The sequence below is a fragment of the Scyliorhinus canicula genome, chromosome 2 (genome assembly GCF_902713615.1).
Source record: "Scyliorhinus canicula chromosome 2, sScyCan1.1, whole genome shotgun sequence".
NCBI classification, from domain to species: domain Eukaryota; kingdom Metazoa; phylum Chordata; class Chondrichthyes; order Carcharhiniformes; family Scyliorhinidae; genus Scyliorhinus; species Scyliorhinus canicula.
Window position 1 is genome coordinate 196416260 of NC_052147.1, and position 22377 is coordinate 196438636.

The following is a 22377-nucleotide window of genomic DNA, read 5'->3' on the forward strand; positions in this document are numbered from 1 at the left end:
GGGCGCCGATTGACAGATGGAGTAACCAATGGCAAGAAAGGGTTACGTGGTTGTCGGGGTTACGTAGCCCGCTGCGACGTGGCAGCGGAGCTCGAGCAGCCTGTTGACGGTTATTGCTGTTCGTTAACCAACCGTATATCCAATATGTACCGACGTAGTGCTTTGCTGTTCTACTCGCTGGTTTCCACGGTCGTCTTTATTTGTATTTGCGCGGAAGAAGTCAAGATCGAAGTTCTGTACAAGCCAGAAAACTGTCCTGCGAAGAGCAAACGCGGAGATGCGCTTAATGCACATTATGATGGTTACCTAGCAAAAGACGGGTCCCAGATTTACTGCAGGTATGGGGAAAAATCTTGAGGAGATGTGCAAGGCAGGTTTTTCACACAAGAGGGTGGTGAGTGTCTGTAGCACGTTGCCAGGGGAGGTTGTGCAAGCAGATACATTTATGGCATTCAAAATTGTGAGCAGCACAGTAGCATGGTGGTTAGCATAAATGCTTCACAGCTCCAGGGTCCCAGGTTCGATTCCCGGCTGGGTCACTGTCTGTGCGGAGTCTGCACATTGTCCCCGTGTGTGCGTGGGTTTCCTCCGGGTGCTCCGGTTTCCTCCCACAGTCCAAAGATGTGGATTAACCATGCTAAATTGCCTATAGTGTCCTAAAAAGTAAGGTTAAAGGGGGGGGTTGTTGGGTTACAGGTATATGGTGGATACGTGGGTTTGAGTAGGGTGATCATTGCTCGGCACAACATTGAGGGCCGAGGGACCTGTTCTGTGCTGTACTGTTCTATAAAAGGCATCTTTACAAAACGATAGGATGGGTATAGAAGGATACGGCACAAGGTATAGAGGAATACGGCACAAGGAAGTGTTGAATGTTTTGGCAAAGGTTGGTATCATGACTGGTATAGGTTTGGCGGGCCGAAGGACCTGTTCCTGTGCTGTATTGGTCTTTTCCAACTATCCTCTCAACAAGGCTTTCTCTCTGCTGTTTTAGCATGGATCTGCCTCCAGGTTTTCTAACTGTACTTTCGGTATTCCCTTGCCTTGAATTGGCACTTCCATCCAAACCACTGTACAAAAACTCAGTTTCTTAGTCCCCAATGGATTACTATTGTTTCCAAAGGCTGGAAACTGGGACACCAAACCATATGATTGCATCTGATCTCTGACTTTTGTCTAGCCAATCTCGCGCAGTCTGCCTTTCCATGTCAGCCTTTAACTTCAGTAAACAGTACCGTGTTCCAATTCCAGTTCTTCTTTGTTCTTTTAACTTGAAACTTCTGTTCATTTTCTAGTTTCTAGAACTAACTGTCCCTGTGGCTCCCCTGGCGCTTGCCTGCTTCTAGCAGAGCTGAGAGCTGTTCACTCTACCTTTTATAGCTTTTACTGCCTATAGGTTCAGTTGAAAACAAACTTTAAAAGTCTTTTTCCCTTCAAGGTGCCCCTTGTTGCTCAGCAAAGCCTCATTCTTTCTCTAAGCTTGTATACTCTCAACGCAATAGAGAAACAGTTTGAACTGAAACCAAAAACCCCATACATGCAAACACCTTTCTCTAACATGAATCCAACTAGAGTTGTACACTCTCCTACGTAAAACACTAAATTGAACCCGCTTGAATCTATACCTTATTTCTAACATACAGCAATACAAATATAAATCCTTTCAAGACTGAAGGAGGCTGAAAACTAATGGATTTGTATGGCCTCACTAGGTTAATGGTCCAGATTTTGCAGGCTGTAGCAAAGTAACTGTACTTGCCATTAACCTCAAAGAAAGCTACCCTTAAAAGATCTAATGATCTTGGTCTTTTTGCCGAAGGTGTTGTTCAAGGAGATGGATAAGTTGATCACCTTGTTTTATTGGGGGGGGGGGGGGGGGGTTGGCGGTGAGGGGGGAGGGAGGGGAGAGGTAACTAGGGTTAGGAAGGTAGTTCTGCAGAGAGGGCAGCAGGCAGGGAGGGGTTGGGCCTCCCAAATTTATTATACTATTATTGGGCGGCAAATGCCGAAACGGTGCGGAATTGGGTTGGGGGGGGGGGGATATCCCAATGTGTGAGAATAGAGGAGAGTCTGTGCAGGGTGTCTGGACTGAGGGCGTTGGCAACAGCCCTGTTCCCAATGGCCCTGGGTAAATACTCTGGGAATCTGGTGGTAGTGGCAGTGCTGAAGGTTTGGAGGGGGTAGGGAGAGAAGACCTGTTCCTGGGAGGTCGTTTTGCGAGGCTTGAGGTGTTGGGGGAGAAATATGGACTGGGCCAGGGGGAAGGGTTTAGAAACTGACAGCTCTGGGACTTTGCTCAGAAGGAGGTTTAGAGCTTCCCAAAAGCACCAGCTCCCCGGTTGTTAGAAAAGGTATTGACGGCAGGGGGAATTGAGAAGGGGGTGTCGGCGATCTACGGGGGGATTTTGGGGGAGGACGGGGTATTCTTGGAGGGGGTCAAAACCAAATGGGAGAAGGGGTTAGGGGAGGTTATGGAAGACGGTCTGTGTGAGGTGCTCCAGAAGGTGAACGCCTCAACCTCATGCACGAGGTTGGGGCTTATAGAGCTGAAGGTCGTGTATAGGGCGCACCTCACGAGGGCGAGGATGAGCCAACTCTTTGAGGGGCTGGAGGATGTATGTGAGTGCTGTGGGAGGAGCCCTCCAAACCATGTTCACTTGTTCTGGTCCTGCCTGAAGTTGGCCAAGTATTGGAGGGAGGTTTGTAAGATCATCTCGGTGATAGTACATATGAGCTTAGAGCCAGGGCCCCAAGAGGCCATTTTTGGGGTGTCGGACCGGCCCAGGCTGTAGGTGAGTGGGGGGGCCAGACATTTTGTGCTTCACCTTGCTGATTGCCCGAAGGCGGGTCCTATTGGGGCGGTCATCTTCTCCAGCCTGTGCCTCAGTGTGGCGGGGGTACCTGCTGGAATTTGTGACTCACGAGAAGGTGAAGTTGGAGTTGAGTGGGAGGATGGTAGGTTTCTACAATTCATGGGGATTGTTTATCATGCACTTTCAAGAATTGATTGCCATTGAACATTAGAGGGAGGGGGTTAGTGGTGGTGTTGAGCACATTGTTTACAGGGTGACTGTTAATTTTTTTTTGTTTTTTTACTTTTGGTTGGGGTTTGTATATCGGAGGGGACGCTCTTTGGGGGATTGGTAATGTACTTGTTACTGTTGGATTTCACTTGTGTATTTGATGAAATGAGGCGAATGAAAAGATTTTTTGAAACAGATCTCGCGATCCTGCTGACATGGTTTTTACTGTGCCTGATGCTATTTTGATAGTGACACCTGGGGACAGAATCTTCTGATGATTTCAGTGAGAATACCAGCATGGTTTCCATTGGCATTCTGGCAAGGTGGGACCTGAGAGCCACAGAGATCAAGGCACATACATAGACACAGAAGGATTGTGTGACCGCTGGATCACTACCCTGGCATATCACTCCTCTCTCTCTCTCTCTCTCTCTCTCTCACTCATTTTCTCTTCCCACCCCGCGGATTCCCCTTGCCTGATTCAGTTCAAGCTTTTAAAAACCTGTTGTAGACCTTGCCGCTGTGACATCACATCAACAGGATATGAGTGAATATTTAGTGAGAGGGAGGGCATCTTGCGGGAGGCTATGTGTGAATATTTAGTGAGAGGAAGACATCTTTTTGGAAGATCTTTAATTATATTTACATTTTACAACATTTAAGAAAGAAAGGGCAGGAATCTCATTGCCACTGGCAAGGGGCATGGAAAATTGGAGAATGAAATCTCGCCAGCAAAAATTTCTGACCCTCATGAGAATTTGGGCCCACATTGCCTTTATGCTGACAGCTAACCAGAGTTCAAAATCGCCCTTCCTGGTATCCAACAGTTGTGATTTCATCAAGCAGGCTAACCACATTCGAGAATTGTTACAGATAGCAACGCAGGGAGTAAAATGCACTGATTAATCTTCACTTTATTTTAATCATTTTACAGAGTGCAAAACGATTAGGACATCCACATGGGATTATGAAACTGAAATATCATAAAATTGAAATATTATATTCAAAACCTATAAAATTTTAAAGGAGAAATTTGACATTTCAGAAGTGTAACATTTAATTTTTCAGACTTGGAGAGGTTGTTCAGTAATTCTGAACTTGGTCTGCCCAGTTATCTCATTCAACAAGGCATTGTTTTTGTGTTTTTCCAGCGAAACTAGTGCTGCGTAAATTGAAGTTCACATCAATTTAAGAGATCTTAAACCACTTTCATCTGTGGGGCATGGAAACAACACAATTTCGAGAAACAGGGAATTACTGACAGTGGCTTTTAGATTTCTGCATGTGCAGATGTCAAAAGTTGCATGTACGGAATTATCTATCTGAACTGTATGCAGAAAAATACTTTTCACTGTACCTTGATACACGTGACAATAAACAAATCCAATGTGAATGCTGACGATGTTTGCTGTAAAATTCAGGACAACGTTTACGTGAATTAACAAGGGCATTCAACTCCAATAGCTTTCTATCTGGTTGCAGTAGTTGTCTATTTTCTTGCCCTCCTTTTTGTTTATTCTTATTGAAGGGGTTGCTTAAAGTGTTCAGTTTTGAAGAAAAGGGGATGTTCCTTAAAGGTTAACCTGCCTTCTGTTTTTACAGACACTCGTGCATTTGAAGGGCATTTCTAGTATTTTAATGTTTTTTATTCTACAACAGATCTGATTAATTTGCTCAAATTAGCTGTTATTTGTCAAAATTTACTGCAAGTCTACCGAAGGCCTCCATTCTCTGCTGTTGGTTGTCTGTGTTTTAATGTACTTGCGCTGCATGTACCTCTGAGCTTTCCCAGTAAATGTGTGCATTTAGTTCAAAGATAACTGGCAGATTTTGAGTATGTTGATGCAGAATATCTTGGTTTTGAATCTGAATTTTTAAATCTAAAACTGTTGTTTCACCTTTCAAATAAATCACTTGGTCCCATTTGATTTCAAATTAATGCTTTGGTCCCCAGTATGCCAGATATATTTTTCTCTCCTTGGGAGTAATGAGTATATTTAACATTCTAGATTTTGCTTCCTTGTACTAAGTAATGAAGCTATCTTTGAACAGACCAGTACTTCAAATAATCTCAACTCGCTTGCGGACAAAAACGATGCAGTAACCTCTTTGTAAGGAGTTACCCCTCCTAGAGGAAAACAAAATTCTTCTCTTTATTAATCAGAGAGAATATTTCTGTTGGCGTGGAAGTCAGTTTCTCCACCCAATGCCTCTATGGCTAGGGAACTTATGGAGTTTATTCACCTTGAGAAAAATTAAGTACACCATAAGGGTGCAATTGAGGGGTTCTACAAAATATGGCAGCCGTTCATTCTACACTTTTAAGAGCTAGTCACCATCAGCTGTTGCGGGGGTGGTGTTGTGGTTTATTTTTCTTGTGTTATTCTGTATTTATCGAAAAATGTTTAATAAAAATACTGTATCAGAGAGATACAGATCTGCGCCACTTGACTGTATTTTCTCAGTTGGAGAAAGGCTGCTGCGTGAAAAATCTTAAATGAAGTTGCTAATCTGCCAAATATTATAATAGTGTATTTTTGTGTTTTAAGAATATTTCCGTAAGCTATCCTTTGGAAAACAAAATTAAACTGCTCAAGCGCAGTCAATTTCATGTTCTTGCATAGCTCTAGCCTATTTTGTCAGTGTGATTCAAATTTTAGCTGTGATGGTAGTTTCTTTTAACCTATAATCTACTTTCAAGTTGAGGGAAATTTGGCCGTCCTCAGCTGACCTGTATTTTTCAGCTGACATTTTTGATACTGAGCATAATACAAGTTAGTATTTCATCTCGGTAACGAAACTAAACATCAATAGCTTTATTTTTATAATATTCATGGGCAGGACTGGAACCGATGTGTTTGCTAGAGCTGTTGGGGAGGGTTTAAACTAATGTGGCAGGGTTGTGGGAACCGATGCAGGAAGTTGGAAGGTAGTAAAACAGGGACAGAAGCAAAAGGAAGTAAGGGGGAAAGTGTAAGGCAGAGAAGCCAGAGTCAAAAATCAAAATAGGCGACAGTACAAGGTACAGTGACTGAGGGGAGCTCAGTGAATAGGCCCAGTAATACTAAAAGGAATAAAACTGGAGATGTTAAGATTCAAAACAGAGGTAAAAAAAATCAACATAAGTGTATTTTACCTGAATGCTTGTAGTATTCGGAATAAAATAAATGAGTTGATGGCGCAAATCATCGTGAATGACTATGATTTAGTGGTCATTACTGAAACATGGTTAAAGGATGGTCACGACTGGGAGTTAAATATCCGAGGGTATCAAACTATTCGGAAGGACAGAGTGGATGGTAAAGGAGGTAGTGTAGCTCTGTTATTTAAGGATGACAATTGGGCAATAGTAAGGGATGACATCGGTGCTATGGAGGATAAAGTTGAATCCATTTGGGGGGAAATCAGAAAAAGTAAGGTGAAAAAGTCACTGATAGGAGTAGTCTATCGGCCACCAAATAGTAACGTTATGGTGGGGCAGGCAATAAACAAAGAAATAACCGATGCATGTGGAAATGGTACAGCAGTTATCATGGGGGATTTTAATCTACATGTCAATTGGTTTAACCAGGTCGGTCAAGGCAACCTTGAGGAGGAGTTTATAGAATGTACCCGCGATAGTTTCCTAGAACAGTATGTAATGGAATTTACGAGGGAACAAGCGGTCCTAGATCTTGTCCTGTGTAATGAGACAGGATTGATTCATGATCTCATAGGGATCCTCTCGGAAGGAGCGATCACAATATGATGGAATTTAAAATACAGATGGAGGTTGAGAAGGTAAAATCAAATACTAGTGTTTTGTGCTTAAACAAAAGGAGATTACAATGGGATGAGAGAAGAACTAGCTAAGGTAGACTGGGAGCTAAGACTTTATGGTGGAACAGTGGAGAACCTTCCAAGCGATTTTTCACAGTGCTCAGCAAAAGTTTATACCAACAAAAAGGAAGGACAGAAGAAAGAGGGAAAATCGACCGTGGATATCTAAGGAAATAAGGGAGAGTATCAAATTGAAGGAAAAAGCATACAAAGTGGCAAAGATTTGTGGGAGACTAGAGGACTGGGAAATCTTTAGGGTGCAACAGAAAGCTACTAAAAAAGCTATAAAGAAGAGTAAGATAGATTATGAGAGTAAACTTGCTCAGAATATAAAAACAGACAGTGAACATTTCTACAAATATATAAAACAAAAAAGAGTGGCTAAGGTAAATATTGGTCCTTTAGAGGATGAGAAGGGAGTTTTAATAATGGGAGATGAGGAAATGGCTGAGGAACTGAACAGGTCTTTTGGGTCGGTCTTCACAGTGGAAGACACAAATAACATGCCAGTGACTGATAGAAATGAGGCTATGACAGGTGAGGACCTTGAGAGGATTGTTATCACTAAGGAGGAAGTGATGGGCAAGCTAATGGGGCTAAAGTAGACAAGTTTCCTGGCTCTGATCGAATGCATCCCAGAGTGCTGAAAGAGATGGCTAGGGAAATTGCAAATGCACTAGTGATAATTTACCAAAATTCACTAGATTCTGGGGTGGATTGGAAATTAGCAAACGTGACACCACTGTTGAAAAAAGGAGGTAGGCAGAGAGCGGGTAATTTTAGGCCAATGAGCTTAACTTCGGTAGTCGGGAAGATGCTGGAATCTATCATCGAGGAAGAAATAGCGAGGCATCTGGATAGAAATTGTCCCATTGGGCAGACGAAGCATGGGTTCATAAAGGGCAGGTCATGCCTAACTAATTTAGTGTAATTTTTTGAGGACATTACCAGTGCAGTAGATAACGGGGAGCCAGTGGATGTGGTATATCTGGATTTCCAGAAAGCCTTTGACAAGATGTCGCACAAAAGGTTGCTGCATAAGATAAAGATGCATGGCATTAAGGGTAAAGTAGTAGCATGGATAGGGGATTGGTTAATTAATAGAAAGTAAAGAGTGGGGATTAATGGGGGTTTCTCTGGTTGGCAATCAGTAGCTAGTGGTGTCCCTCAGGGATCCGTGTTGGGCCCACAATTGTTCACAATTTACATGGATGATTTGGAGTTGGGGACCAAGGGAATGTGTCCAAGTTTGCAGATGACACTAAGATGAGTGGTAAAGCGAAAAGTGCAGAGGATACTGGAAGTCTGCAGAGGGATTTGGATAGGTTAAGTAAATGGGCTAGGGTCTGGCAGATGGAATACAATGTTGACAAATGTGAGGTCATCCATTTTGGTAGGAATAACTGCAAACGGAATTATTACTTAAATGATAAAATATTAAAGCATGCTGCTGTGCAGAGAGACCTGGGTGTGCTCGTGCATGAGTCACAGAAAGTTGGTTTACAGGTGTAACAGGTGATTAAGAAGGCAAATTGAATTTTGTTCTTCATTGCTAGAGGGATGGAGTTTAAGACTAGGGAGGTTATGCTACAATTGTATAAGGTGTTAGTGAGGCCACACCTGGAGTATTGTGTTCAGTTTTGGTCTCCTTACTTGAGAAAGGACGTACTGGCACTGGAGGGTGTGCAGAGGAGATTCATTAGGTTAATCCCAGAGCTGAAGGGGTTGGATTACGAGGAGAGGTTGAGTAGACTGGGACTGTACTCGTTGGAATTTAGAAGGATGAGGGGGGATCTTATAGAAACATATAAAATTATGAAGGGAATAGATAGGATGGATGCGGGCAGGTTATTTCCACTGGCAGGTGAAAGCAGAACTAGGGGGCATAGCCTCACAATAAGGGGAAGTAGATTTAGGACTGAGTTAGGAGGAACTTGTTCACCTAAAGGGTTGTGAATCTATGGAATTCCTTGCCCAGTGAAGCAGTTGAGGCTCCTTCATTAAATGTTTTTTAAGGTAAAGGTAGATAGTTTTTTGAAGAATAAAGGGATTTAGGGTTATGGTGTTCGGGCCGGAAAGTGGAGTTGAGTCCACAAAAGATCAGCCAAGATCTCATTGAATGGTGGGGCAGGCTCGAGCGGCCAGATGGCCTACTCCTGCTCCTAGTTCTTGTGTTAATGGGTTAGTAAACTGAAGATAAATGTGAACATTTTAATCTGTAATCACTGTCATCCCTTTCTCCTATTATTCTGGTTTACTTTATTATTTTTATGTGCATTTTTTCCTTTGCTTTAAACTTTAAAAGTTTATTTTTCAATATTGTTCATTTGAAACCAATGATAACCCAGACATGAAATTATGTCAGTCTCTGATGTGTGTTATACAATGTATTGAATATTTTTCTGAAAGTTCTATAATTCACTCACAAAGGAATGCCGATGCATTTCCGTTTTGTGTTGTCTCCTGATTGACCATTTTGAATAGATTGGCATGAATTGTTCAGTTACCGTAAGAAGCTTTCAGCATGCAGGCAAGTCCTGATATGAAAAACAATGTTCAATTTTGGAAACTAAATGGAAAAATTCTGTAGTTTATTATTATTGAAACATGAAGTAACATAACCGAAAAAGCTTCCAGGTCATGTGTACCGTGTAACATGTGTAGTAATTGGGAATGGTTTCTGAATTCCTTATAGTGATGCTTGGATTCAGATAAAGTTTTTTTTTGCTCTGAATGGAGACATTTCTCATCATACCAGCAACAGAGTTTAAGAATCAGATGTACTCTCAATTTGATGCAGTTACCAGAGGCAAGATCAGTATAAATTATAATTAAATATCTACTTGTTTTGAAGTCATAGTTCTATTTAAGATTGAGATGTGGCAAGATTTGTACCTCTAACTTTAATATGGGAATGGTAGTCCAAACTGGTCACAATTGGTTGAGTGCCTTGGGTTACAGGAAGATAAACAGGATGGTCAAATGGGCGGATAGTGGCAGATGGAATTTAACCCTGAAAAGTATGATATATACTTTCGAAGGAGTAATTTGACAAGGAAGTATACTATGAAAGGTCTGGCACTGGGAAGTTCTGAAGAATAAAAGGACCTTGGCATATTTGTCCATAGATCTCTGAAGACAGAAGGGCAGTGGTGAAAAAGGCATATGGGACCCTCGTTTTTATCAATCGAGGCACAGATTACAAAAGCAGGGAGTCATGATGAGCTGTATAGAACTTTAGTGAGACCACAGCTGGAGTATTATGTGCAATTCTGCCCGCCACATAATAGGAAGGATGTAATTGCACTGGAGGGGATGTAGAGAGGATTCACCAGAAAGTTGGCTAGGATGGAACATTTAAGTTATAAAGAAAGGTTGGATAGGCCTGGGTTGTTTTCTCTGGCGCAGAGAAGACAGAGGGGTGACCTGATTGAGGTGTACAGGTTTATGAGGGGCATGGACAGGATGGATAGGGAGCAGCTGTTTCCCCGAGTTGAAGGGTCTGTTAAGAGTGGACACAAGTTCAAAGTGAGGGGTGGAAGGTTTAGGAGGGATTTGAGGAAAAACGTTTCTACCCAGAGAGTGGTGACGGTCTGGAATGCACTGTGTGGGAGGGTGGTAGAGGTGGGATGCCTCCTATCCTTTAAAAAGTACCTGGATTAATACTTGACACTCCATAAGATTCAAGACTATGGGCCAAGTGCTGGCGAGAGGGATTAGGTGGACAGGTCAGGGTCTTTTATGTGTCAGTGTAGACTCGATGGGCCAAAGGGCCTCTACTCTACTGTATTATTCTGTGATTCAACTGAGCATTGGCCCCCAAACCTATGTCATTTCTAAGTAGCATATGGTTTCCTCAATGGGTCAAGATTGCATGATGTTCTTTGGGTCACTGTATGAAACAACATAGGTGGGGCAAATCCCTACATCCTCTGGAATATGTCCATCCTTTACAAGGCCCTGTAGAATCTTCAACATGAAAGCCAAATACTGATTTGCTGGCATACTGCAAATTAAGGATGTGCACAAGCTGCTCGTGGATTATTGACCTCCTGATAACTATCATGAACTAAACAGAAATAAATCTTCACAATATCTTAGATTTGTAGGAAAGCAAATCCAAAATGGGCTTTCTCTGCACAATCAGGATACTGGGTTGGAAAGGAAGATTGAATAAAGTTATGAGACATGACTGTAGTCAGGGATCATGTAACTTAGTTTATTGACCCTTTAATGTAGTTTATGGATTTAGGGACAGCAGTGTCTCCAATGTATATTAATTTCTAAATTGCATTTCAACATAACAAATTAAAATGAACGGATGTCTTGAATACATTTTCAGCTTGCTTTATGCCCTAAGGGTGTTATATTTGGATTCTGTGTTGGGGGGAAAATTGTTGTTCTTTTACTTTATATTTTGATTAGGTGGTCCAGCTTCTCTGGAAAACAGCTTTCTTAAAATATTATAATTTTGTGTTTTGATTTATTGAAAAAATTATAAGCTAGCTAATTGAATAAAACATTTTGTATTTATTCTTACAGTCGTACAGACAATGAAGGCCACCCTAAGTGGTTTATACTTGGTGTTGGGCAAGTGATAAAAGGATTAGACATTGGTATGACTGGCATGTGTGAAGGAGAAAAAAGGAAGTTAATAATACCACCTTCTCTCGGATATGGAGTCATTGGCAAAGGTAATATCTAACTGCAATTTAACAAGTTTTCCTGTTTACTTTTTTTTGGCACCTCGTTAATGTAATACAAGTTCTCCCGGTTTGACATGGTCACTAACATACATGCTGTGCTCTATAAACTTCATCTGTGAAGCAGCAGTGATTTAATGCATGCTACTTAACAGTCTGGAAGATTTTGGCCAAAAGCATGAACATTATTTTATAAATTTTCAGATTATCTTTGAACAAATGGCAGCATGGCATTTCCTGCATTTTTATCCCATTATTTATTAAACAAATGTTTGGAATGTTTTAGACATAGATCTGATTATGCACAAACCTAACATTATTGCTACTTTTTTACATGTATTGCATACTTAAACATCTGTATTGACTTGACTAATTGGTGATGCCTCACTTTTTCAACTGTTTAAAATTTTGTGCAGTTCCTCAGGAGATGCTTGTCCATCCACATAATCCATTAATACCTTTGAGCAATTATGCATGCTGAGAAAGATGAACATCTGGTGTTGCTAGAGTAGAACGCATGCATTTATTTCTACACGGTACGTACACTCAAAATTGGTCCCAGGTTTACTAACTTTACTAATGTTAATAAAAAGTAATAGATTTTTGACTATAATAAATGAATGATCACAAGTTGTATGGGTCAAAAGGCAAGTACATCAGTGCTTCAGTAACTTGGGCAGCAAATAAACCTCAGCATTGTCAAAGTAGTAAGCACTAATAATAATAAAAACAAGATGACGGATAAGAATGCTTTTGTAATAGAACTTTTGTGATAATAGAGCTTATCAATGTAAGTATAATACCCGCGATTGGAAGGATGAGTCTAGAGTAGGCAATTTTCCAAAAGGAAGGGGGGGGGTCTGCTGACGACTAAGGGACTTCAGGAGGTCGGAGATGGAGACCAGATGGCGGTGGCTGCCGAGGGGCGGGCTAGGTGAGGTGCAGGACATGGGCTAGGGGCTAGCCTAGGAAAGGTCATGGCTAATCGATAGGAGAGAGAAGCAAGAGCCCCTCCCCCCGGCAACCAGACTGGTTATGTGGAATGTTCGTGGACTAAATGGGCTGATCAAAAGGAACCGTGTGTTCTCACACTTGAGACAGCTAAAAGCGGACGTGGCCATGTTACCGGAGACGCACTTGAAGCTGGGAGACCAGGTTAGACTGAAGAAGGGATGGGTCGGACAGGTATTCCATTCGGAACTGGACTTTAAAACAAGGGATGTGGCCGTCCTGATTAACAAAAGGGTGGCATTTGAGCTGGGGAAGATAGAGGCAGACCCGGGAGACAGATTTATTATGGTTCGCGGGAAACTGGAGGGAATGGCTGTGGTGTTGGTAAATATATATGCCCCCAACTGGGATGATGTTGCGTTTGTCAGGAAGGTGCTGGGAAAGATCCCGGAGCTTGACTCGCACCGGTTGGTTATGGGGGGTGACTTCAACACGGTTCTGGATCCAAGAATGGACCGGTCGAGTTCTCGGCCAGGGAAGGTATCAGCAATGGCGAAAGAACTAAGGGGGTTTACGGAACGCATGGAGGGGTTGATCCGTGGAGATTCAGGAAGCCAAAGAGAAAGGACTATTCCTTCTACCCCCATGTGCACAAGGTATACTCCAGGATAGATTTTTTTTGAACTGGGATAAAACACCTGTTAGCAGGGGTGGAGGACACTGAGTACTCAGCAATTGTGGTGTCAGACGACGCGCCACATTGGATTGACCTACAGGTAAGCACAGGAAAGTCCCAGCGCCCGCAGTGCAGTTTAGATGCAGGGTTGTTAGTGGATGACGAGATCTGTGAGAGAGGCCATTCGGGGGTATATAAAGAACAACGACATGGGAGAGACAGTGGCTGGGGTGGTGTGGGAGGCAAAGCGGTTATATTTTGATTCGGGGCCCATAGCGAGAAGACCGAATGGACGGAGCTGAACAGGTTAGTTGGAGAAATCTTACAGTTGGACAGGAGATATTCAGAATCTCCGGATGAGGAGCTCCTGAAGGACCGTTAGAGACTCCAAATGGAATTTGGGCTCCTTTCCTTAGGGCAGCATGGTAGCATGATGGTTAGCACAATTGCTTCACAGCTCCAGGGTCCCAGGTTCGATTTGCGGCTTGGGTCACTGTGTGGAGTCTGCACGTTCTCCCCATATGTGCGTGGTTTCCTCCGGGTGCTCCGGTTTCCTCCCACAGCCCTTAGTGTTGGGTGGGGTGACTGGGTTGTGGGGATGGGGTGGGGTGTGCTCTTTCAAAGAGCTGGTGCAGACTCTATGGGCCGAATGGCCTCCTTCTGCACTGTAAATTCTATGATGGTTCCACATGTAAGGCGGAGGGACAGCTGAGGAGGGTAAAAGGGGCAATATAAGAATATGGGGAGAAAGCTAGCAGGATGCTGGATCGGGGAGGGTATAGACGATTGGGGGCGATGCAATCGGGTCAGGTCCCGGGACCTGACGGATTCCCAGTGGAATTTTATAAAACGTTTTCCGGGTTGCTAGGGCTGCTTAAGGCTTTTAATAAGTCCAAGGAGCTGGAAGTGCTTCCCCCAACACTGTCACAGGCATCAATTTCTCTCATTCTGAAGTGAGACAAGGACCCGGAGAGCTGTGGATCGTACAGGCCAATTTCCCTTTTTAATGTAGATGCTAAATTGCTGGCAAAGATTTTGGCCACTCGAATAGAGGATTGTGTCCTGAAGGTTATCGGGGAGGATCAGGCGGGGTTTGTGAAAGGCAGGCACCTGGGGCGAATTTCACCGCGGACCTACGTGACGCCCATTTCCGGCGGGCAAAAGCGGCGCCGGTGACTCCGACGTCGCGGCCTGCTTTTAGGCCCTAAATCTCCATTTCCGAAAGGGCCAGCAGCGGACTGACGCTATACGCGTCAGTTTCACCCGCTGCGGAAGTGGCGCGTCCCGGCGTTTGTGTGGGGGGGGGAGGGAGAGTACCGGCGTGTGTGTGTGGGGGAGTGGGGGGGGAGAGTACCGCCGTTTGTGGGGTGGTGGGGGGGGGGGGGGGGGAAGAGTACCGCCGTTTGTGGGGTGGTGGGGGGGGGGAGAGAGTACCGGCGTTTGGGGGCCGGGGGGGGGGAGAGAGTACCGGCGTTTGTGGGGTGGTGGGGGGGGAGAGAGTACCGGCGTTTGTGGGGGGGTGGTGGGGGGGGGAGAGAGTACCGGCGTTTGGGGGCGGGGGGGAGAGAGTACCGGCGTTTGTGGGGTGGTGGGGGGGGGAGAGAGTACCGGCGTTTGGGGGCGGGGGGGAGAGAGTACCGGTGTTGTGGGGTGGCGGGGGGGGCGAGAGTACCGGCGTTTGGGGGTGGTGGGGGGGGGGAGAGAGTACCGGCGTTTGGGGGGGGTGGTTTGGGGGGGGGGAGAGAGTAAGAGTACCGGCGTTTGGGGGGGGTGGGGGGGGGAGAGAGTACGGCGTTTGGGGGGGGGGAAGGGAGAGAGTACCGGCGTTGGGGGGGGGGAAGGGAGAGATAGAGAGAGAGTACCGGCGTTTGTGGGGTGAGGGGGGTTGGGGAGGGGGGGGAGGGGTGGGTGGGGAGGGGGGGGGGAGGGGTATGTGGGGAGGGGGGGTGGGGAGAGGGGAGGGGTGGGTGGGGTGGGTGGGGAGGGGTGGGTGGGGAGGGGGGGGAGGGGTGGGTGGGGAGGGGGGGTAGGGGTGGGTGGGGAGGGGGGGGAGGGGGGGTGGGAGGGGGGTAGGGGGTGGGTGGGGGAGGGGGGGGGAGGGGTGGGTGGGAGGGGGGGAGGGTGGGTGGGAGGGGGGGTAGGGGGGGTGGGGAGGGGGGGTAGGGGTGGGTGGGGAGGGGGGTAGGGGTGGGTGGGGAGGGGGGTAGGGGTGGGTGGGGAGGGGGGTAGGGGTGGGGGGGCGGGGGGTATGGGTGGGTGGGGAGGGGGTGGGGTGGGGGGAGGGGGGTAGGGTGGGGGGGAGGGAGGGTAGGGGTGGGGGGAGGGGGGGGGGGGGGTAGGGTGGGTGGGGAGGGGGGTAGGGGTGGGGGGGAGGGGGGAGGGGTGGGGGGGAGGGAGGGTAGGGTGGGGGGTGGAGGGGGGGTAGGGGTAGGGGTGGGGGGGAGGGAGGGTAGGGGTGGGTGGGGGGGAGGGGGGTAGGGGTGGGTGTGGGGTTCGGCATTCCTCAGGGGCACTGCATTGAACCACCCCCACCCCCCCCTCCCAAATCATCCTCCATCTAACCTCATCCATCCCTCTTTTCCCCGCCCCCACACCTGGGGTAAACAAAAACCTAAACCGCACTGTAAATCTGTGCCAGTGCACAGGGGGATCAAATAGCTCTGGAACAAAGGGCAAGGAGAAGGAGCATGTGAGAGAGAGAGAGAGGAGAAAGGGGGAGGGAGGAGAAAGTGGGAGGAGGAGAGAAAGAGGACCCAGGGGGTGGAGAGGCAGAATTAATCCTGAATTCTTGCTATTTCCTCAGACTCTTCAAAAGGTTGTTTCTCCCCAGGATTAGAAAAGGTGCCTTGATAATTCACAGCGCAGAACCCTTTCTGCGCTGTGAATTATAAAGGCAGAACCCAGAAACTTTGCCAAAAGTTTTTCCCTCTCTCTCTGCGTGTTTTTCCTGTTGTTGTGAAACTGACCTGAAATCGCAGAGGCTAAAGCTGAAATAGACAAATCCAGACACATAGAACATAGAACAGTACAGCACAGAACAGGCCCTTCGGCCCTCAATGTTGTGCCGAGCCATGATCACCCTACTCAAACCCACGTATCCACCCTATACCCGTAACCCAACAACCCCCCCCCTTAGCCTTACTTTTATTAGGACACTACGGGCAATTTAGCATGGCCAATCCACCTAACCCGCACATCTTTGGACTGTGGGAGGAAACCGGAGCACCCGGAGGAAACCCACGCACACAGGGGGAGGACGTGCAGACTCCACACAGACAGTGACCCAGCCGGGAATCAAACCTGGGACCCTGGAGCTGTGAAGCATTTATGCTAACCACCATGCTACCCTGCTGCCCCAACATCTCCCACCCCGGAATCCCAGCATTTCCCTCTGCATTCTAACCAGGCAATATTCCTGGGTTTAGGCAGGAATATACTCCTCTCTCTCTCTCTCTCTCTCTCTCTCTCTCGTTTAGCTCACAAGGCTAAATTGCTGGCTTCGGACACGCGCCGGAATGTGGCGACTAGGGGCTTTTCACAGTAACTTCATTGAAGCCTACTCGTGACAATAAGCGATTTTCATTTCATTTCATTTCATTTCTCTCTCAAACAAAGACAAGGCAGCTGGGAGGAAGGGGAGCCTTGAGGAAGATCTGCTGATGCCCCCATCCAATGGATGCCCGGGGCCAACGCACCATCGCCCCCCCCCCCGCACGCCTCTGCCCCCTACCCCACCCCCCTCCCCCCCCCCCCCCACCCCTACTACCGCCCCCCCCCACCACCACCACCACTCCACAAACGCCGGTACTCTCCCCCCACCACCACCCCACAAACGCCGGTACTCTCTCTCTCTCTCCTCCCCCCCCACACCACCCCACAAACGCCGGTACTCTCTTCCCCCACCACCCCACAAACGCCGGTACTCTTCCCCCCCCCCCCCCCCCCCCCCCCCCCCACCACCCCACAAACGCCGGTACTCTCTCCCCCCCCCCCCACCACCCCACAAACGCCGGTACTCTCCCCCCACCACCACCACCCCACAAACGCCGGTACTCTCTCCCCCCCCACCACCCCACAAACGGCGGGTACTCTTCCCCCCCCCCCCCCCCCACACAAACGCCGGTACTCTCTCCCCTCCCCCCCCCCCCCCCCCCCCCACACAAACGGCGGTACTCTCCTCCTCCCCCCCCCCCACACTCGATGTAGGTAACTGAACAGCGTCAACCATCATTAATGGTTGACGCCGTTATAAACCTACTGTGATTTTCGCCGACGTGACCCATGGCCACGTCGGCGGGACTTCGGCCCATCCGGGCCGGAGATTTGTTGACAGTAAAAATGAAATGACTTCCCGCCAGCGCCAGCTGTTCTCAGAGGCTGCCGGCGGGATTTGCACTACGCCGGTTTTTGGCCGCTCGGAAAATTCAAAACCCGGCGGGAGCGGGAATAACACCGCCGCCAGCCGATTCTCCGACCCTGCGTGGGGTCGGTGAATTTCGCCCCAGATGTCCAATATTAGACAGCTTCTTAATGTTATAATGATGCCAGCGGAGGAGCACGAGGTTGAGGTGGTAGTAGCCATGGACGCGGAGAAGGTTTTTGACCGGGTGGAGTGGAAGTACTTTGGGATATTTTAGGCAGGTTTGGATTCCGGCTGAGATTTGTGGATTGGGTCCGGCTGTTATATCAGGCACCGGTGGCAAGTGTAAGAACCAACTGAGTCCGGAGTCAGAATACTTCGGTCTCTGTAGGGGGACAAGGCAGGGATGCCCGCTCTCCCCATTACTGTTTTCCCTGGCCATAGAGCCCTTACCGATGGCCCTTAGATCATCAAATGCCTGGCAGGGGATGGGGGATGGGGGGGTAGTTAGTTAGATAGAGCACGGAGTATCTCTCTATGTGGACGATTTGCTGCTGCTCTGTCACAGACCCGGTGTGGGGATGGCCGAAATCATGGAGGTACTAGGAGAATTTGGGCGATTTTCAGGCTACAAGTTAATATGGAAAAGAGAGAGATGTTCATGATCCAGGGCACGGGGGCAGGAAAGGAGACTGAAGGAGTTACCTTTTTAAAGTGGTTATGAGGAGTTTTAGATATCTGGGGATTCAAGTGGCTAAGGATTGGGGCAGCTTCACAAGTTAAATCTGGGCAAAGCGGTCGATCAAATGAAAAGGGACTTCCGCAGATGGGACATGCTCCCGCTGGCGGGGCGGGTCCATATGGTGGAGATGACGGTCCTTCCGAGACTGCTCTTTTTTTCAATGTCTACCGATTTTTGTCCCATGCTTTTTTCAGGAAAATGAACGAGGCAATATCGGGATTTGTATGGGCAGACAAAACCCCGAGAGTAAAGAAGGCACTCCAGGAATGGGGTCACGGAGAACGGGGGCTTGGCCCTCCGAGCTTCATTAATGATAATTGGGCGGCCAACATATCGATGGTCAGGAAGTGGGCAGTGGGGGAGGGGTCGCTTTGGGAGTGAGTAGAAGCAGCATCATGCAAAGGTACGAGTTTGGAGGCTTTACTAACGGCGCCTCTACCGTTCTCGCCGGTTCGGTACTCTACAAGCCCTGTGGTGGTGGCAGCCCTAAGGTGTGGGGGCAATGGAGGCAGCACATGGGACTGGAGGGGGCGTCAGTGTGATCACCGATCTGTGACAACCACCGGTTTAACCCAGGGGGCATGATGGGGGCTTTAAGAGATGGCAGCGGGCAGGGATTGAGAGATTTGGGGACCTATTCGTCCAGGAGGGCTTTCCGACCTTGGAGGCACTGGAGGAGGAGTTCGAGCTGCCGGGTGGGAACGGGTTTTGGTACCTTCAGGTGCGGGATTTTATATGGAGGCAAGTTCCAAGCTTTCCTCGCCTCCCCTGAAGGGACTACAGGATAAGGTGATGTCAAAAACAGGGGTTGGAGAGGGGAGGGTTTTGGAGATATACAAGGAGTTGATGGAGTGGGAAGGAGCACTGGGTGTCGCTATACAAGTAACCCGACCTATCCTTTTGGACACTGAGGGGCAAATTTGCGTGGGCAAATTTGCGTGGCCAATCCACCTAACCTGCACATCTTTGGACTGAGGATTAACTGATGTTATGGGACATGACTGTGGTGAGGAATTAAAAGGCACACTCCTGTTTGAATCAGGAAACATCTTTTTAGTCTTGTTACGTTAAAGAACGTTGTTAAAACTTTAATTACTAGCTGAGCATCATGATTTGAATGTCTGTCTTTAATATGGGAATGATAATCCACAATTGGTTACAGCTGAGGACTGGCCCACAAATTTGTATGCCATTCCTAAGTAGCATATGGTTTCCTCAATAGGTCAGGATTGCCTTTTGTCTGTTAGGTTACTTTATACAACAACAATTCAAGAAATCGAAAAGCATTAGGCATGTGGCTCTTGTCAGTGAATTAGCACATGCCTTTAATTGTCAAGGAGAAATGGTATCAAGTGCCCTATCTATTTGGATAAGGAAGAAACAGTAGAAATGTTAATACTCTTGGGGAAATGAAGGCCAGATGTAAACCTTTGCATTAAAGAGAAATAATGTTTGGTTCTTTACGCAGAAAACATACCGCCCAATTCAACCCTGATTTTCGAAATTGAACTCTATACAGTGAGACGAGGACCTCGGAGTGTGGAATCTTTCAAGCTCATTGATTTGGACAGTGATAGTAAACTTTCCCGTGATGAGGTATGCAAATATACATTTTTTTGGAAGGATTAGTTATGTCAAACCTAAAATGATTTGAAGTATATTCTTCTTAGGAAAAATGGTGTGTTAAAATTTTTGAAAGAAAAACATTGCCACTTTTGAACTGAAGCACGTAAGAAACTATATCACGGTGGTGCTGATGTGAAAGTCTATCTGTAGGCAAATGCTTTGCATTGCTACATAGAACATACAGTGCAGAAGGAGGCCATTCATCGAGTCTGCACCAACCCACTTAAGCCCTCACTTCCACCCTATCCCCGTAACCCAATAACTCCTCTTAACCTTTTTGGTCACTAAGGGCAATTTAGCATGGCCAATCCACCTAACCTGCACGTTTTTGGACTGTGGGAGGAAACCGGAGCACCCGGAGGAAACCCACGCAGACACGGGGAGAACGTGTAGACTCCGCACAGACAGTGACCCAGCCGGAAATCAAATCTGGTACCCTGGTGCTGTGAAGCCACAGTGCTATCCACTTGTGCTACCGGGCTACTGCAAGCCAAAAGTGGATAATGTTCCATTTCAAGCACTGACATTATCTCTTTGATGCACGTAAACAATTTCAACTAAAATCCTTTCAGCCTGCGGTGCCTTCTCCAGCTCTTTGATAAAGCTACTTAATTAGTCCCACCCCATCCTCTCTTCCCATAGCCCTGTAAATGCTTTCCCTTTTAAAAAAAAATAAAAAGTAAATGCTTTCCGTTCATGTATTTATCCACTTCCCTTCAGTTTAGTGTGTTATTGAATCTGCTTCCAACAACTTTACAGCAATGCTTTTCAAACCACAACGACTTTTAAAACAAAAAATGCTTCCTCTGGTTCTTTTGCCAATCACCTTGTCAAGTCTGTGCCCTGCAGCCAATCTAGTAAAACGTTTCTGCACCCTCTCCAAGGCCTTGGCATTCTTCCGAATAGTGTGGTGCCCAGAATTGATCTCACTACTTGAGCTGAAGACTAGCCAGGGTTATAAAGTTTGAGCATAACTTCCTAACTTTTGTACTCTCGCTTAATGAAGTCAAGGATTCATATTATTTTTCATTTTAACAGCTTTCCCCTTGTCATGCCACCGTCAAAGATTGGTGTGTGTATATTTAGACCCCAGCTTCCTCGTTTGCTGCACTCCCTTTAAAATTGTCATTAAGTGCCCTCCGTCTTCCTACAAAAATGTTTTCACTTTACACTGCTCTGCATTAAATTTCATCTGCTTATTTTACCAATCTATTTCTTTTATTCGTTCATGGGATATGTGTACATCCTCTCTAGTCTGAAATACACCATTAATCTCTCTTCTGTCCTTTAGCCAATTTCATATTCACACTGATGTATGTGTATGTGTGTGTGTTATAGTTCACTCAGGAAGTCCAAATTGCTCTGCTAACAAGCACTTTTACATGTGTTGTACTCTGAAGCTATAGATAGTGATGGTAGAGAACTTACAATAAATCTGTCCTGCTTTTATCGCCTGCCATTGGTGTGTGTTGGAAAGATTTGCAGATTGATACTTAAATCTATTTGACCAAATTAGGAATGCACCTTCCTTGGCTGTTAAGACTTGGCGCAGGACTTGTCTGGAGAGGCAGGGATGTTACCCACTCTACCAGAAGACAACCTCATTTAATCTGATATGCATTAATTTTGCTCTACGCTTGGCCCCTGAACCTTCTCTGTTACTTCATTGAAAATTTGATCACATGATTTATTTATTTTTAGTCATGTTTTTAGAAGACCTATCATTTCTTTACTTCAAAGCAGATTTGAAATGGACTCTCCTTTATTCATTTCAGCTGAAGATATATTTACAGGAGGAGTTTAAGAAAGATTCTAGGAAGCAAGATCCTAGTTACAAAGATCGTGTCCTCGAGGATATACTCCGAAAAAATGATCATGATGGAGATGGTTACATTTCTACCAGAGAGTACAATGTTTTTCAGCATGATGAGCTGTAGCATTTTTTAATCTTAAAATAGTTTAATATCTACCTAACTAAAATGCAGTTTGTTTTCAGAAACCACTGAGTACTTTAATACTTGCCTTGTTATTTCAGAATACAAAATATTTTTGCCAAAATGTTGACCTTTTGATACATAAGTTGTGATTAATAGTCAAAGACTGTGGAACTGGATCATTCCCGTGTTTATTTTAAAAAAAAATATTGGATTGTACAACGACCAGTCAAATAAATGTTTTGAAATGATCTGCCGTAATCCCGTGTCTCATTTTCTGGATATTGACTGTTTATTAACTAATTGTTGAAATGACTGAAATTGTATAACTAATTGCTGCTGATAGAAATTACAAGCTATTGTGTAACAGGATGCAAGAGCTAAAGAAATATAAGTTGTGAAAATAAAATCATCCTTCGTATTGTTCAGTTAGTCCTTTCCTCGGGGGCTCTAGAAGTTTGCTGACCAGAAGAAAGCATATTCTCTGCCTTCAATGTAATTAGAAACATAGGGCGGGATTCTCCCATCGGGCAGCTAAGTGCC

The 22377-nt window shown here is 46.1% G+C and overlaps 1 protein-coding gene across 1 annotated transcript; it reads left to right on the top strand.

Annotated features, from left to right (window-relative positions):
- The first annotated feature begins 44 nt into the window (after positions 1-44).
- On the top strand, positions 45-22083 carry fkbp7 (FKBP prolyl isomerase 7). The gene is made up of 4 exons (XM_038789297.1): positions 45-338; positions 11385-11536; positions 19743-19870; positions 21676-22083. The coding sequence occupies exons 1-4, from the start codon at positions 145-147 to the stop codon at positions 21835-21837; spliced, it is 636 nt and encodes a 211-aa protein (XP_038645225.1). The 5' UTR covers positions 45-144; the 3' UTR covers positions 21838-22083.
- The last annotated feature ends 294 nt before the right edge of the window (positions 22084-22377 follow it).

Bases quoted from the DNA above. Each gene is read 5' to 3' on its own strand.
- fkbp7 (XM_038789297.1), top strand. From the start codon at position 145: ATGTACCGACGTAGTGCTTTGCTGTTCTACTCGCTGGTTTCCACGGTC. The intron at 11,537-19,742 runs GTAATATCTAAC...TTCTTTACGCAG, and splicing joins ATATGGAGTCATTGGCAAAG to AAAACATACCGCCCAATTCA. The intron at 19,871-21,675 runs GTATGCAAATAT...TATTCATTTCAG, and splicing joins GTAAACTTTCCCGTGATGAG to CTGAAGATATATTTACAGGA.